Consider the following 16452-nt stretch of genomic DNA (forward strand, 5'->3'; position numbering starts at 1 on the left):
AACAGGGGTTTGTTTTTGTCATTTTTGTTTGTTTCTTTGTTTTTTGGAGGGGAAACTGGGAAAGGAGATATTTACATGTAAATAAAGAAGATATCTAATTAAAAAAAAGAAGTGGAATTATGTGTGTGTGGTTATCTTCTTTTGGGTTTGTTGTAAGAGGATTAATTTCTTGCTTTTTCGAGGGTGTAGTTTCCTGCCTTTGTATTGGTGTTTTCCATCTATTATCCTTTGTAGGGCTGGATTTGTGGAAAGATTCTGTGTAAATTTGGCTTTGTCATGGAATATCTTGGTTTCTCCATCCATGGTAACTGAGAATTTGGCTGGATATAGTAGCCTGGGCTGGCATTGTGTTCTTGTAGGGTCTGTATGGCATCAGTACAGGATCTTCTAGCTTTCATAGTCTCTGGTGAGAAGTCTGGTATTCTTCTGATAGGTCTGCCTTTATATGTTACTTAACCTTTTTCCCTTACTGCTTTTAATATTCTTTCTTGTTCTGTGCATTTAAAAGAACACTGAAATCTGTCCCTTAAGTACTTAAGTCCCTTAAGTAGTGTGTTTTCAATCACCTTTAGAGAATAAATAAGGTCATAAAGTGGAAGTGAATTATATATACATCACTACATACGAAGAACAGTTTTAATTCTAGATCTTAAAAAGCATGAATTAAACAGAACTGAAAAGTGATATTTAGTTTCCTTTCCTGTTGTTATGATAAAATACTTTGACTAAAACAACTTTAACTCATAGCTCCAGGTTATATATAGCCTATCCAGGTCCAGGTGATAGCCTATCATTGCAGGGGATCAGCTCCACGTTATAGCCTATCACTGCAGGGAATCAACTCCAGGTTATAGTCTATCACTGCAGAGAAGTCATAATAAGAAAAACTCAAAGCACATTCTATGCAGACAGAAGAGAGCAATGAATGTATTCAGGAAGTTCTCACCTTGCTCTCTCTACTCTTACACAGTCCCGGACACTATGCATAGCAAATGAAGCCCATTCACATTGGACAGGTCTTCCTACCTCAATCAAGACAATTTTTCAGACATACTCAAAGGCCAATCTCCTAGGTGATTCTTATTTTTGTAAACTTGAAAACTGATACTGTCACAACTGATAAAACAACGTTTTAGAGGGCACATATATTTACCTGGTCAATATGAAGCAATCCACAATGCATTATATTGTAGAAATGTGTTAAAAAATCTCTATTTGGAGATACATCTTGTCTTCTCTTCATTGTATTACAAATAAGTTTATATGCATGTAATTTACCTTGTTTATACTTATCAGTCAGCATGGTTGCCTAAAATTAAGAAATCAATTTTAATGCTAAAGCCAAATAATGTTTGTAAATATTTAAACAACTGAATATAATAAACAATAGCTGTTTTCATATATTTCTATGTTGGCCCAATTTCATCCATGAGCCAGATGTTAGGGCTAGGGAAGCTACTATTATCTGAAATGATTCAATGTCATACGAATAATCACAGATGTTTCACTTTAAAAAATAGACCAAACATCAAATAATAGTTAAAAAGAAATCTCTAAAAGTATTAGTTCTCACTTCATTTTTTATTTAAAATAATTATATATATAATATGAATGCTATATATGAATATACAATACAATATTTATGAATGAAGACAGACTATTGTAGAGCTATGGTTTAGCTTAGTGATATAGCACTTGTTCGGCATAGGCAAGTCCATGGGTTAGATCCTTAAATAGGGAGAAAATGAGTAGAAATAAGTAAATACATTTAAAACATTTAAAAACATTTAAGACATACTTTTTACATTTATTTTTGCTTAATTAAATAAATAAGATAATTTTACTATGCCTAACTCTCCTCTTTATGTAATACCTAACCATTTCTTACTAGTTGTTAGACCAGTAAAGATACTAGTTAGAAACTAAGTGTTCTTGAAGACCAAATAATTGTTTAGTTATTGTTAAATTTCTATCAATGTTGAAAACTAACTTATTAATGAAAAATATATTAATGTTTTATATATCAAGCTTACCTTAAAAAGCCAAGGTGTAAGAATTCTTAATGGAGGAATCAAAACAGGTGGAGATGGTGAGGTCAGGTTATCGGCTGAAATGCCAAGATTATCTCTGATCTATAATTTTCAAATAAAAGGTAACAAACATGTATTAAAACTATTTCCTCTTCCAGTTGTTTTACCTTAAACAGAAGTTGAATCCTGTCTCTACCATAATGTCACATTTCATTATGGCAAATTATGGCGAAATGCTGAACACTCTTTAATTCAAAGCATGATCAAGTTGTAACTATGTTCTTAAAGACCTTTTCTTCTTTTTTGGGTTGAGTGGTGGGGTGCAGGGGAAGTGTTTATTGTTGTTTCTTGAGACAGGATAGACCAGGCTGGCCTGGAACCTGCTATGTAATCCAACATGGCTTCTACCTCATGATCCCCCTGCCTCAGTGTTCCAAGTGCTGGAATTATAGGTGTTAAGCACCACATCTGGCCTACTACTTACTAATATTTTATTTTTTTCCCTTTTAGAGCTTTTGTTTTCTTTCTTACCTTGGCTAGATTCTGCCAAAGTTCACAGAGGTAATCAAAAACTTGAGCATGTATTTCAGGATCCATAATAGCATTGACATCTCCCAAAATGCCCAGCATTCTTCGCCACATAACAGTAGCAACATCAGCATGCCACCCAGTGAGAGTACCTCCTGCCATCACACTACAACATTCAGATGGAAATTCACTGATTTCTATAGAAAAAAAAAAACCACAATAGTGTCAGCACCTAAAAGAGCCAATAACTTAACAATTCATAATTTCCTATATTGGTAATAATATCTTATTGATAGGGTTTTTATTAAGATTTACTGAAGAAAAAATATTATGCAACTACCACTTATTGTGAAGCTGTCAAAACCAGAAATTAATTAATTAGTACATGTGTGTGTGCACTCGTGTGTGTGTGTGTGTGTGTGTGTGTGTGTGTGTATACGCGCACACAGTCTGGCTTTTCCATACACTATGGGTCCTGGGGATTGAATACGGGTGCTAGGTAGGGCTTGTGCTACAAGTACTTTTATCAGCTGGGCCATCTTGCTGGACTGTGATAGAAAAATGTATGTTGGACATAATATCAATTTTATAAGCACAGAGATATAAACCAGTAAAATGGTAACAGCCTGATAAAACTTATACGTGGATTTTTTTTTTTAAACTAGTTCTGTTAACTACTTTGTAATTTAATTTTTTTCTTCCAAATAAAGGGAAAACTGAACACAAAAAAATCTTAAAGGTCCCAACAATTCACAAAGCAGAAACTTAGAGTTATATAACTGCACATTAAGGAACAAGCCCTTGACTGTAGGGGTATTAATGCACCTCCCTGAGAAGGAGACTTAAAACAGATTTTTGTGGGTGGACTGGGGCAAGAAGGGATCAGATAGTGGTGGTAGTGGTGGTGGTGGTGGAGGAATAGGGGTGGGTGGAAGGAGAGAAAGTTGGACTTAGGGGATATGGGGGGCAGTGTGCAAACTTAGTACAGTGGAAACTTCTGAGGGTAAATCTAGTAAAGACTCCTAGAAATGAAGGATATGGATTCAGAACTGGCCATCTTTTGTAGTCAGGCAAGGCTTTCTTCCAGTGGTGGGACTGGGTTGCATTCAGTTGAGTTGCTGGACGAGGGAGGTCCTGTGGAGATCCCTAAATAACCCAGGCTGATGCTAGGACAGGAGGTCACTCTGAAAACTGACAGCAGGACCCCATGGATGAGGATAGCATCTATATAGCTCACTGAATGTAGAGAGGTTAAACTGGTGCCTCCAAGGAGCTTGGACCTCTACGTTCTAGTTGCTTTGGCACAAGAAGGTACTCTGCAGGCTACATAAAGAGAAACCTTGACACCAACCTAGCCACAAAACCCTCAACCTCCAATCTGTCCTGCCTGCAAAATGTCCTAGGGCAATGGTGGCACACAACTTATAGGAATGGCCAACCAATGAGTATTTTAACTTGAGGGCCACTCCATGTAAGGAAGTCCATGCACTATACTGCCTAGATGGCCAGGAACAGGAGACTGGATAGCCCAGACCTATAGTAGAACCAAACACAACTGAAAAAAAAGAATCAATGAAATGATTCCTAGTGATATTCTGCTATTGGTGCCCTGTCTAGCCGTCATCAAGGAGGCTTCCTCTGACAACAGAAGAGAACAGATACAAAGACCCATAGCCAGACCTTATACAGAGAGTCTAAACTGGAGAGTTTAGAGTTTGGAGTGGAGAGTCTCCACTGAGTTCTTCCCCTTAGAGACAAGGAGAAAAGATTGTATGAGTCAGAAGAGACAGAGGACACCAGAATAACATGGCCCACTGAGTCAACTAAGCAGGGATCATATGGGCTCACAGAACTAGAGCACTAAGTATGAGGCCTGAACTGATTTACACTAGGTCCTCTGTGTGTATATTATGGCTGTATTTTGATGTTCTTGTGGGAATCCTAACAGTGGGTGCAGGTGTGTCTCTGACTCTTTTGCCTCCTCCTGGGACTCTTCTCCTCCTACTGGGTTGCCTTGTCCAGCCTTGATATGAGGGCTTTTGCCTTGTCTTACTGTATCTTGTTTTTGTCCTGTTTGGTTGTTTCTTGGAGGCCTGCTCTTTTCTGAAAGGGGAATAGATGTGTGGGAAAGGGGTGAAAGGGGAGAGTGGGGGGAATGGAGAGAAGGAAAACTGTAGTTCGGATGTATTTTATGAGAGAACAATCTATTTTCAACAACAACAATAAAAAGAATACCAGAAAAATATGGAAAAAATGATTTACAATCCATAGAGAGGGGGGAAAAAGGAATAAGCCCTTTAAAGTACCCCAGGAGTTAAACAGCTTTCATTTCTTCGTTTGGTAAGGATAAATGTGATATGAATAATAAAAATGAACCTTTAATGTGACTTATCTTGTCACTGTATCTTGTCACTATGACCTTGACAAATTTTAGAAACTGTGCCAAAGATTATTTGACACATTTTATACCATGCAGGATTTCCGTTACATGCATTGAAAACAAAGAATAGGTAAGAATAGGTAAAATTACTAATGTGAAAAAAAAATCGTTTTACTGAAAGCTTGACTGAGAAACAGTAATGATGCTACTTTCTCCTGTGAGTGAGCAGAATACTCAAGTACAGTATTAGGAGACCTGAGCATGCTGAGTCCACAGAATCCCAGCACTGAGGAAACTGAGGCAGGAGATGTAGGAGGTAGAGGCCAATCTAGCTACCATCAAATACCCTGTCTTTTATTCCCAGCAATTGAGAGGCCGAGGCAGCAGATCTCTGTGAGTTCTGGGCCCTGCCAGCCAGGGCTACGTAATGAGCCCCTGCCTCAAAAAAAAAAAAAAAAAAAAAAAAAAAAAAAAAAAAAAAAAGAAAAAAGATAAAGAAAAAGAAAAAAGAAAAAGAGAGAGAGAAGGAAAGGAGAAGGGAGAGAGAAAAGAGAAAAGGGAAGGAAGAGAATAAATATATCAATAAATGAAAGTAAAATACAAAGTAGTACAAATTATACAGATATAAAAAATTAAGATAAAATATTTATAAAGCAGTTATTTTAATAATAGCCTTTTTAAGGGCAAGAAAAACAGCAGAAGACTTAGAAAAGTCAAAGACTTAAGATAAGTATACAAAATAACAGTAAATGTTTTAATTATTTAAGTTTTTCTGACATTAGTACTCTCAAAAAACAGAAATATCAAACATTGCCTAGGTCATCTGGTGTCTGAAGAACAGAGTGGTGGAGCTTCTCATCAAGCTGTAGATCCTTCTGTTCCATGTGATCTATGTTCAGCGTAGAAGGGGAAGGTGTCTGTGACCTGGATCCCAGAGCTGAATGAACAGGGGATGCACTTTCTGAACCTGTAAAGATAATTTCATACAATCACTGTGAGAAATGTATTCAGTATCCTACCTAAGACAAAATAGTTCAAATACTAATAAGATACAATTTTAAAACATCAAAAGATAAAACAGACTATACTGTCCAAAGGTTTCAACAAAATCACAATATTTGTATAGCACTGGACTAACATAGGACCAGGAACTATCAGTGACACTGACAAGTGGTATTCTTGGACTCGCTATAGAAACTCTCATACTCACTGCTGTCCTTTTAATCTCACTTGAAATTGGGAAAAGTCAATAGCGAAGGGAATATTCTTCATATCTTTCCTACCAATACATTCTCATAAAATATCAAAAACTCATAAAAATACAGTTGAATTACCCTCTCAGCTAAAACCCTTTAAAAGCAATACATAGTTCTCTAATCCCAGCACTGAGAGGTGTCAAGAAGATCAGGAGTTGAAGGTTGACATCCTTAGGTACATAACCAGTTTGAAGCTGAGCTGGTCTTAATGAAACCTTATCTTTAAAATATACACACAAATAGGGCCAGTAAGACGGCTGAGTCAGTTAAACCCACTTGCTTACAAAGGCTGACCACCTGAGATCCCTGGAAGCTACATGGTAGGAAGGAGGCAAGTGACTCTGGCAAATCATCCTCTGACCTTGATATGTATCATGGCTCACATATGCACACACATTTACAGCATAAACAAATACTTGTGAAAAAATATATCCACCAAGAAAAACTGCCAAACAGAATGACCAAACAATAAAAAATACTGCAAGTTGTTAGGTATGCTGGCACATGCTGTAATCCTGTACATGGATAGCTAAGGCAGGATGAGCACGGATTCAAGGTTTTCCTGATCTACAACCTAAGACTGTCCCACAAACAAACATTATCCAAGTCTTCTCACTGACCTTATCAAACTTTCCAATTTCTTAGTGTTCAGGTGTCCCTGTTGTTCTATTACAACTCTACAATCTGCATACAATTTTTGTATTCTAGCCAAATAATTATATTTATATATAAATTACAATTTATATATAAATCATCATAATCTAGGCCTTTTTCATGTTTTTTTTTTTCCACTTTGCACAGAATCCTGATTAAATGTTTGTCTTAACTGGTGGTTCTTAATTTTTGAGTCATGACCCTTTTGGTGGCTGAACTAGCTTTTTACAAAGGTCACATATCAGATATTTTCATTATGACTCATAACAGCAGAAAAATTACAGTTATAAAACAGCAACAAAATAACTTTATGGTTGAGGGCCATCACAACATGAGGAACTTTATTAAAGGGTCACAGCATTAGGAAGGCTGAGAACCACTGGCTTAGACACTGTTTCCTACTGAAGTCTACTTCTGACCTTACTAACTGTAAGTCCCCATTATATGGCTTGGTTGACTTAAATATGTTCATACTATACCACTATCATACTGACTTCAACATACCTGTTCAGTTTGAAATAGCCCTCTGTAGAGTACAAACATTCTTCTAAGCACAGGCTTGCCACTCCCTATGTATTGCTGTACTGGTAGCTACAGAACAGCATCCAGTGGTACTAAACACAAGTTATATATAACAGTATCTCATCGTCTCAGGTTAACTTCTTTCTAGCTCACAATAATAATGCTCTATACCTAATAATTGTAAAACGCTCCACCTTTTACTTCTTTCCATACAGTAAAGCAAAAACCAATTCAAGTTCCACATTTGTACTTATTTTCCAAAAGTGGGATTTCACATATCACTTGAGTAATTTTTAAAGTAGCACAATAAATGCCTAAAAAGACACATAAAGAACTATGGTATATGCATCATAATGCCATGCACAAATCAGTACTATGATAATTATATATCAGAATTGTAAAAACAAGTTCACTAGTTAACCCTAGGTAGAATTATATTATCAATTAGGTAGCATGTTCCTTTTATTTGAGATACAAAGAAAAAATTCCTATAAGACCGATGCATAAGCCTGAGAATTCGGAAGCTTAGCATAAGCTCTGTCACACAAAGGCACCTGGCAGACCATCACCTGAACACTTACCAGAAACTTCAAACACATGCCAAGAGATACCAATATTTTTATCAAATGTTTTGAAATACAAATCTACTTCCTTTATTTCCATGTATTATCTTATATCATAAAAACACACAGAACATTTCAGATTTACTCTGTGTGTGTGTATGTATGTGTGTGTCTGTACGTGTGTGTGTGTTTGTGTCCAGTGACCACAGGATATGTGTGGTAGTTAGAGGACAACTTGCAGGAATTGGTTCTCTTCCTCCACCATGTAAATTTCTGGGATCCAACTCGGGCTATTAGGCTTGGCGGGAAGCATTTTTCCCAACAAGCCATCTTACTATCACTTAATTTCCTTTAAGATCTCAGATTTTAAAATCACTTTATATAGAGAGATGCATGACCACAGAGTATTACCTTTATTGTATTAACATGACTCAATAATGGTTAGCTTAAAGTTTTTCCCTATTAAAAGAGCCTTTTAATGCAAACAATCCCACATTTTTATACTGATAGCCATATTCCAAATATGCATAAAGCTTCTAGCTACTGTATGTAATAAACTTATATCATTTAATACTTCTCACTAGGTTTTTTAGAGGATCTGAAAACCTCTGTATTAAACAGAAGGAAATATTTCAGGCCAACTAACATCTCTCTGATAAAACACAGTTATCAGTGTGATAATGCATACAAATTTGAGAATAAGAAAATATTATATTCAATAGTTTTGCTTATTGAGCATATAAAGTTATACTCACTGATGAATTTTATATGTGGGAACAAAAACATAGCTGTTTTTAACTACTCCTCTACTGCTGATATCGTTGATGATATAGGTTGTATACTTAGTTCAGTTACCATAAAAAAAGATGGCATAAGTAAACATAAAACCTATTTCTCCATATATGTTTTAATTTTCAGAATTTTATGGGTTTGGAACTATTATTCACTCATTCATTCATTTATTTATTTTTTTGTGTATTACATGTGTGTGTGGGTACACTCATCACCATGGGAGCATGGAAAGGCAAGATTTTTGATATTAAGGTGTCTTTTTCTACTGCTGTCCAGCTTTTTTTTTTTTTTTTTTTTTTTTTTCGAGACAGGGTTTCTCTGTATAGCCCTGGCTGTCCTGGAACTAACTCTGTAGACCAGGCTGGCCTCGAACTCAGAAATCCGCCTGCCTCTGCCTCCCAAGTGCTGGGACTAAAGGCGTGCGCCACCACTGCCCCGCCTGCTGTCCAGCTTTTAATTTGAGTTGAGATAGCAACTCTCACTCAACTTGAAGCTTCCTGTTCTGAATAGCCTGGCTGGCTGGCAAGCTGTATTGCTTGACTTACTCAGTACTGCTGCAGTTGGGACTGGAAGAATATACTGCTATTTCTGGCTTTTACTAAGGTTCTGTTATCCAAACTCAGATCCACATGCTTGTTCAACTAAGACTTTAACAGCAGAATCATCTCCCTAACACTTGGAACTTTATTTTTGATAAATACAGAAACATAAGAAGACAAAGGTATGGTGACATTTTCTTTCACATTGGGATAATCTTTGAAAAACATAGTAGCTTTCCTAATGTTTTGAATGAACTAGAGTTAGAATCAAGTTTGCATAGGGAAATGCCTTGAAAAGAGATTACAATGCTTAGAATCATTGGCTACTATCTCATGATTGTTAACTAGAATGGCTAATCACTGAGTGAGCTGCATCAGAGTGTAGCTGGAACCAGGTAGGCTAAGTTTACAACACAGAGTACAATCCCCAAGCTCATTTTAATTTCTACACTATCCCTGCAATACATGACTCTGCGTTTAATGTGACTCAAATTCCAGGACTCCACTTGCTATATTTAAGTTGAGATTGGTCACATTTCAAAAAAATTTAAAAATAAAAAGTATCTGAAAAGGATAATTTTCTGTTTAAGTACAAAATTCTAGTATATTAACAAATATGTCTTACTGGCCGAGTGCTTTATATTTCCTGTAATAAATGTAAACCAGCTACTGTAACTGTGAATGATAGTGAAAAAAAATAGCGAGGTAATTTTTTTTCTTCTTTTAGATTATTTAATAACTGCTTTTGGCCTGGGGCATATGTCTAGGATGCACCAATGCTTACCTATACGTATTTCATACTGTCAAGAAAGTAACTTGTTTTGTTTTGTCCACTGTTCAAATAAAAACAAAAACAATACAAACAAATAAACAAAATCTCCAAAACAGCAGTAGGTCATACAAGCTGTAAAAACTTAAACAGATTCTTTGGCAGCTTAGAAGCCAAGCTTAAGTAAGATTCCCTTGAATAACTTTACCAGTAACGGTTGCAACTTCAGCAGAGAAGGCTTGCTGATTAAGGCTGCTTGTTTCTGAATCTAAATGAAGTGTTGTTAGGCTAGCCACTTCCTGCTCCTCAGTGCTTTGATGATGGCCAAAACCTGAATCCACATCAGCAGAAGATGGGATCCCAATGTCAGTCCCGAAGCCAAAGTCTGTAGGAAGAAGAAAGGCTAGTTCTCCAGCAACACTAATCACACACTCATTCTCCTTAGTCTACTCTTTGCATTACATTCTCAGAAGTGTAAGAAGCAGTAAAACATTGAAGATCTCAACTACAAACATTTCTAAGATTGTCACAGCTTATTATTAACAATACTTTAAAATGGCATATAATATTCCATCACCACTACACTTACTACTTTTAAAGTATTTTATAAATCTGTCTCTGTCTCTCTTCTCATTCACACACACAGACACAGACACACACACACACACACACACTTTCTTCTTCTCTTCCTCCTCTTCTTCTTCCACCTTCCTTCCTCTTCCTCCTCCTTCTTTTCTCTTAAAATCTTATGTTTGAGCTTTGGGTTAGTATATCACTAACCCATAAAGGAAGGAAATATACAATGCTCCAATGTACCTCCTTCTTGCTCTTCACAAACTTGATTTCCAAATTTTTGTTTCTAGTTTATCCTCTGAATATTAAGTGCAGAGAGAACTTCAGCAGCATAATGATATAGTGACATATGGTACAAAGTAATAATTGCTGATAATTGAACATGGAGGAACAGTCAAGGAACAGTCTCTGTAGACAGTGAATGTCAAATCCAAGTCCATTAAATAACAGCATCTCATACTCATGTTGGCCCTTTACTTTAACACCATTCTAAATCATTTTTATTTTCATACTTTTTTGTTTTAAAAATATAATTTATCTTATGATGGACAGTAGTTTGGTTTCTTTAAATGTCCTTTGTTTAGCAAAATAAAATGGTCTTAACCTGAGATGATTCCTTAAAAGTTTCTTCAGTATTTTACTAAAAAAGTGAAATTAAAATATACAATAACTACCTAACAAAGGAGAACAAAGTGAAAGCTGTGCAATCCACAAGTTAGAAAGCAATCAACAGAAAATATATACTCAAATAGTAAGAGATACTTGCTGTCAAACTTTCGGCCCTCACACTGGAAGGCACTGAAGGAATCTGAGTGACTATCTGAGCTCATGAGATCACTGCTCCCTGCACTGGCAGGAGATGTCCATTCTGAGGGCACACCAGGGTCATCAACAGGACGCATCTGGTTCTGCTTGTTTAGAATATCAGGGAGGTCTTTTGGGATTTCAAGGCTGCCTGGACTACTTCCCCTTCTTGTCATAGTCTGAAACAAGAAACATTTTACATTTAAAATATATATTTTTTTTAATTAAGCAGCTGAAAGCTTTGGTTTTCAAGATAATCCTCAGAATAAATTCTGATATTTAGGACCTCGGTTGGAAAGGAGAACCATGCTCACTGAAGTATCTAAATAGCAGTAATGACATGGCTGTGATGCCTAAGCTATTATAGTTCTAGTTAAAGCAAGGACCCAAATATCAGATGAGATAGTGCTGGGTCCAAAGCTCTTAATCAGAAGAAAAATAAAGTTTACAATGGAACAATGAAGCAAACAGAAGAGACAATAAATAAAAAGACAGCAAAGATGTCATTTTATGATTCTAAAATAATTGTTACTCAAAGAAAAGGAAATAAAAGGTAAAATAATAGTGATAGACAAGTTAAAACCCAAATGAGGTATGACAGCTTTTAAAAAGCAATTCTGCACCTAAGAATTAGAGATACATTAACTTCTATTTTCATCTGATACTTACTATTTAAGGTAAAAGGCACATTTTAACACCGATTCCAGAGATATATGAATTTTTTAAGCTATCAACCTATGGGAGTTGAGCCAAGTGCCTTTCATTGTTTTTTCCTACTGACAGTTAGCAAGTGGTACCAACCTAGGAGAGAGAGTAAGGGAACTAGACTAGGAAGGTGGTGGCTTATAGCTTTAATAGATATGCCAGTATCTCTTCAGTTAAAGCTTCAAGTCTCAATGGTTTAGGTCTTTTAATAAAAAATATGTTTTAAAGTTCTCTCCTCTCTCTCTCTCTCTCTCTCTCTCTCTCTCTCTCTCTCTCCTCTCTCTCTCTCTCTCTCTCTCTCTCTCTCTCTCTCTCTTACTCTGGGGATTTGACCTAAGGACTTGTATGTACACAGGCAAGCGCTCTATCACTGAGATACAGTCAGCTTTCTTTCCACTTTTTATAAGACTGGGCCACACGAAGTTGTAAAGATTCGCTTGATATTACACTGCACTTCAGGCAAGGCCTTGAACTAGCTATCCTCCTGCCTTAGCCTCCTGAGCAGCTAGGCAGAAGTTTGTACCAATAAGTCCAGCTTTAAAACGTTTTAAGGGCTAACAAGATAGTGAGGGGAAGGTCCTGACTGTGAAGGCTGATGGACAGGGTAAAGCAGAGAACTCACTCCCTTAGTGTAACTTCCACATGCAAACTACGGCACACATGCACCTTCCTATACACATATAAAGGAAGTAATACTAAAATGTTTGAAGTACTTTACACATAAGAGCTAAGTTTTAGGAAAAAAATGAAGCTTTGAATAAAAATCTCCACATATACATCATACTCATCCTTTAGTTTTCTACTTTTTAAGTTTAAGCTCACCGAGGCATTGCCACTGCGAAGTCGCTCTGCGATAAACTCGTCCATCAGGTCAGGAACATTGGCGCTGCTGCCGCCTGTCTCACTATTAAGAGGGGGCAGCTTGGGGCTCGTGTCCTCTTTATTTACTAGAAGCAAATAAAGAACTACATATAGTGGGCAACAACTTAACTGTATTTTCTAAATCTGAAACAAAAGTAATCCAAAATAAAGTACCTCTGCCATATCAAGTATTTGCCAAACATGCACTAATGAATAATTTCCCTCCTTTCAGATTTAAGAATTAGTAAATTGTATTTACTTTATTTAACTAAGCAGATGTTAGTCAATCTTCAGTATGACCTTAAACAGCAGGAAAGCTGGAAGTAAGCACTAGCTGAAGTCAGGTTAATAGTGCCTATAAAGAAACTGGTATGTTCCCTTCCTATTCTGCTGCTCTAGAGTCTGAAGAACTCACAACCTCCCTCTTTCCCAGAGAATAATTGCAAGGAATATAGCCTTTCAATTCATGCAAATCTCAGTAAGACACAAATACACTTAAGTGTGGATATAAATAAAAATCTCATCATTTGATGTAATTTTTTTTTTTAGGGTTAGTCTAAAAATCTAACCTCAATGCTTGAAGAAAATAAAGGTTGAATTTTCATGAGAATTAAGAACAAATAAAACCAAAATAGTTGTTTGATTTGCTTAACATTCCCACTGAAATATAATTTTATAGTAACAAGATTACTTTCACTTGCTAAACTAACTCATGGAATATACATTTATGTCACTATGGTACTGCTGAAAAAATTTATTTTTCTGTAGACTAAAACTAGCGCTGTTTATATTTCTACTAAATCACCAAGAATTTCAGACTGTTAAATACCATTATCTTTATATTACTGGCCAGGCTTTGCTAAGCTGTAATATACTGCCCTCAAGTGGCATTAATGGCTCAATGCAAGATGCATTATACAGCGTGGTTAATCATGCTAACAAAACTATGTTAAAACAAATGAAATCAAAACCTACCTTACTGCTGAAAGTTATGTTTCTGTATCAGTAAAGTTGTTTTAATTTTGGGACAAGATAAAATGATTACTATGATCTTGCTTTCTTTCGCTAATCTGTACATTTAGGTTTCATACTGAAATAAGTTAATCATGAAACCTTAATGCACATTTAAAATCTCACAATAAAAATTTAAAACTTTTAAAGATTCAACTTATAGTCTATACATAAGAATGAAAAACTAAAAGCCTACAGCTTTTTTTTTTCAGAAATGCCTTAAATGGAAAGTGGCTAAATCATCTTTGAGATTAAAGAAAGAATTTCCTCTTCAGTTATAGTTAAGTATAATGTTGGTGCTGGTTGTAGGAGACTGATTTCTGTTAACGTTTGATGTCAAAGTCTACCAAGGAAACCAACAAAGTTAGCAGTAAGAATTCGCAAATTCAATTAGATAAAGATGATGCCCTTTTAGACATAATGTAGTAGGGCAAGAAAAAAATATGGCCAACTCCTCAGTGAACTTCAAGACTCATGGTACACACTCAGAAAAATACCTGACCTTTGAAAGGTCACTACATTTTTCCCTCTTAACTTCCCTTTCTATTTTGTTGTTCAGCAGCAAAGAGGTTCAACTAAATGCCTCAAAAGGAAAATTAGTAATTTAAATAAATATGTATGCTGGGAAAAATACAGCTGGGGAAAGGCGCATGCATAACCAAACAGAGAGAAAGCAGTGACCATCCCAAAGCTTTTTTGATTGCTTATAGCTTGCTTTTCAGTTGCATTAAGCCAAACTGGTGCTGTCTTTCTCCTTTTGCGCTCTGCACACTGTTAGTGCTCACCTGCAGCTTTCCTTCCAAAATAGCCCATTACATGACTGTACAGATCCCTCAGTGGAGCCTCTGGTGGCATTCTGTTCTGCCTCTGTGGGGAAACATTTGCCTTCGGCTTCGAAAGAGCATGTACAACAGTTTTATAAACGCCACCCAGGGAGCCCTGCTGTAGTCCTGCCTCATGACTTGATGACCTGAGAGTACTGCGACTACCTGACTGGTTACTTGGCATTCCGTCTTTTTGTGATGTGGGAATCTCTGTGGATTCCTTCACTGCTTTGCTAATTGATGTTGCACCAATCGTATCTAGAGGTCTGTACACACCAGGTTTTACCAGGTCTGGACCACTAGTTGAGCTGGTCTGTGTATTGCTGCTGGTAGTGCTATTGCTACTACTGCTAAAGCCACTGAGCTTCCGTAGTCTCATCTTCCATGGAGCCTCTTTGTTTTCCAGAGGATTATAAAATTGGACAGACTCAGTAGATGGTCTAAAAGTAACATGAACACTATTTCGTTTCTTAGCAGCAATTTTCATGATTTTGGCCCTATGAGTTACTGTTTCAGACAAGCTCCTCTTAGTTGGAGAAAGCTTGCTAGTGTTTGAAACATGAGGCATTCTGCGGCTTACCGGTGTTTTTAATGCAGTTTTCTTGGCATGCATTAAATATGGCGTGATTTTTTCATTAACCTGTATACTCTTAAGCTTTTCAGCTAGTGTCATATCTACACAGGCATCTACTTCTGTGGCTGCTTGTCTATACAGATGTTTCTTTTTTTCTTTATCACATGGGCTATCTGAGCTAGGATCCGATGACTGTTCATCAAGACTTAGTTGCTTAGCCTTTTCAGCAGTTTGTGATCTTGGATAGCTATCTGAATGGTTAGGTGCAAGAGTACTTGTGAAGACAGCTGAGCTTGGTTCTTTTTGAAATGGTGTGTTTTCAGGAGTCCCAACAAAAGACATGAGATTTTCTGATTTTACTTCCTGACCTATGTACTCTAATTTATTTAAAGATGGTATGTCATCTCTAGTTACTTCAATAATCACTTCCTGAGAAGCTGTATCTTTACCTAGCTCATTTTTACTATGATTTTCCTGGTTTTCCTTAAAGTATTCTTTCAGAGAAGAAAGAAGATCATCATCTCCTTCAAGGTCAATGTACTGGATTTGATCGAAAGCTGCATCTGCAAGTTCTACTGGACCTATTAAATGGCAAAGATGGTCATATATGCTATCACCAACTTCCAGAGAAGACTCTCTACTATGAGTATCAGTGATGTAGCTTTCAGTGGATCTAGTTATTGACGAAGCCTCTGTGGAACTCTGCAAGCTTGGAGCATGACGGGATGAACTGTCAACGACAGGAACTGCACCTTTGGCTCGCTCAACAGTGAATGGTTCCAAGATGTCAGAAGTGCTGCTACTTCGTGGCAGTGGCTGTTCCTCATTCAAAGCACCAAAAACTTCATTTCCTGTGTCTTCACTCTGTGAAAAATGTCTGACTCTGGTTGAGCGGGGAAGGATTTGAGCATCATCAATATCTGTAAAAAACAAAAATTATACAGAGTGGAAACTATATAAATACAAAAAAATTGTTTCACCCACAGCCTAAGCATATGCTATCCAATAAAAAATTCTGAAAGTTTTAGCAAGTTCAATTAAAAAAAAAAATTAAAAATATATAACTG

The 16452-nt window shown here is 36.6% G+C and overlaps 1 protein-coding gene across 8 annotated transcripts in view; it reads right to left on the reverse strand.

Annotated features, from left to right (window-relative positions):
• The window catches only part of Ralgapa1 (Ral GTPase activating protein catalytic alpha subunit 1), a 223021-nt gene that overhangs the window by 105481 nt on the left and 101088 nt on the right, over positions 1-16452 (reverse strand). For 5 of the 8 annotated variants that reach the window (XM_031356021.1, XM_031356020.1, XM_031356018.1 and 2 more), the window contains 8 exons: positions 14773-16305; positions 12938-13062; positions 11373-11589; positions 10242-10418; positions 5753-5905; positions 2562-2755; positions 2034-2132; positions 1154-1309 (listed from right to left, as the gene is read on the reverse strand). In XM_031356021.1, coding sequence (XP_031211881.1) covers positions 1154-1309; positions 2034-2132; positions 2562-2755; positions 5753-5905; positions 10242-10418; positions 11373-11589; positions 12938-13062; positions 14773-16305 — 2654 coding nt within the window. The remainder of the gene's footprint in view (positions 1-1153; positions 1310-2033; positions 2133-2561; positions 2756-5752; positions 5906-10241; positions 10419-11372; positions 11590-12937; positions 13063-14772; positions 16306-16452) is intronic. The other 3 variants (XM_031356026.1, XM_031356025.1, XM_031356024.1) reach the window with 1 other exon arrangement.

This window comes from Mastomys coucha, unplaced genomic scaffold, assembly GCF_008632895.1.
Source record: "Mastomys coucha isolate ucsf_1 unplaced genomic scaffold, UCSF_Mcou_1 pScaffold6, whole genome shotgun sequence".
NCBI lineage: Eukaryota > Metazoa > Chordata > Mammalia > Rodentia > Muridae > Mastomys > Mastomys coucha.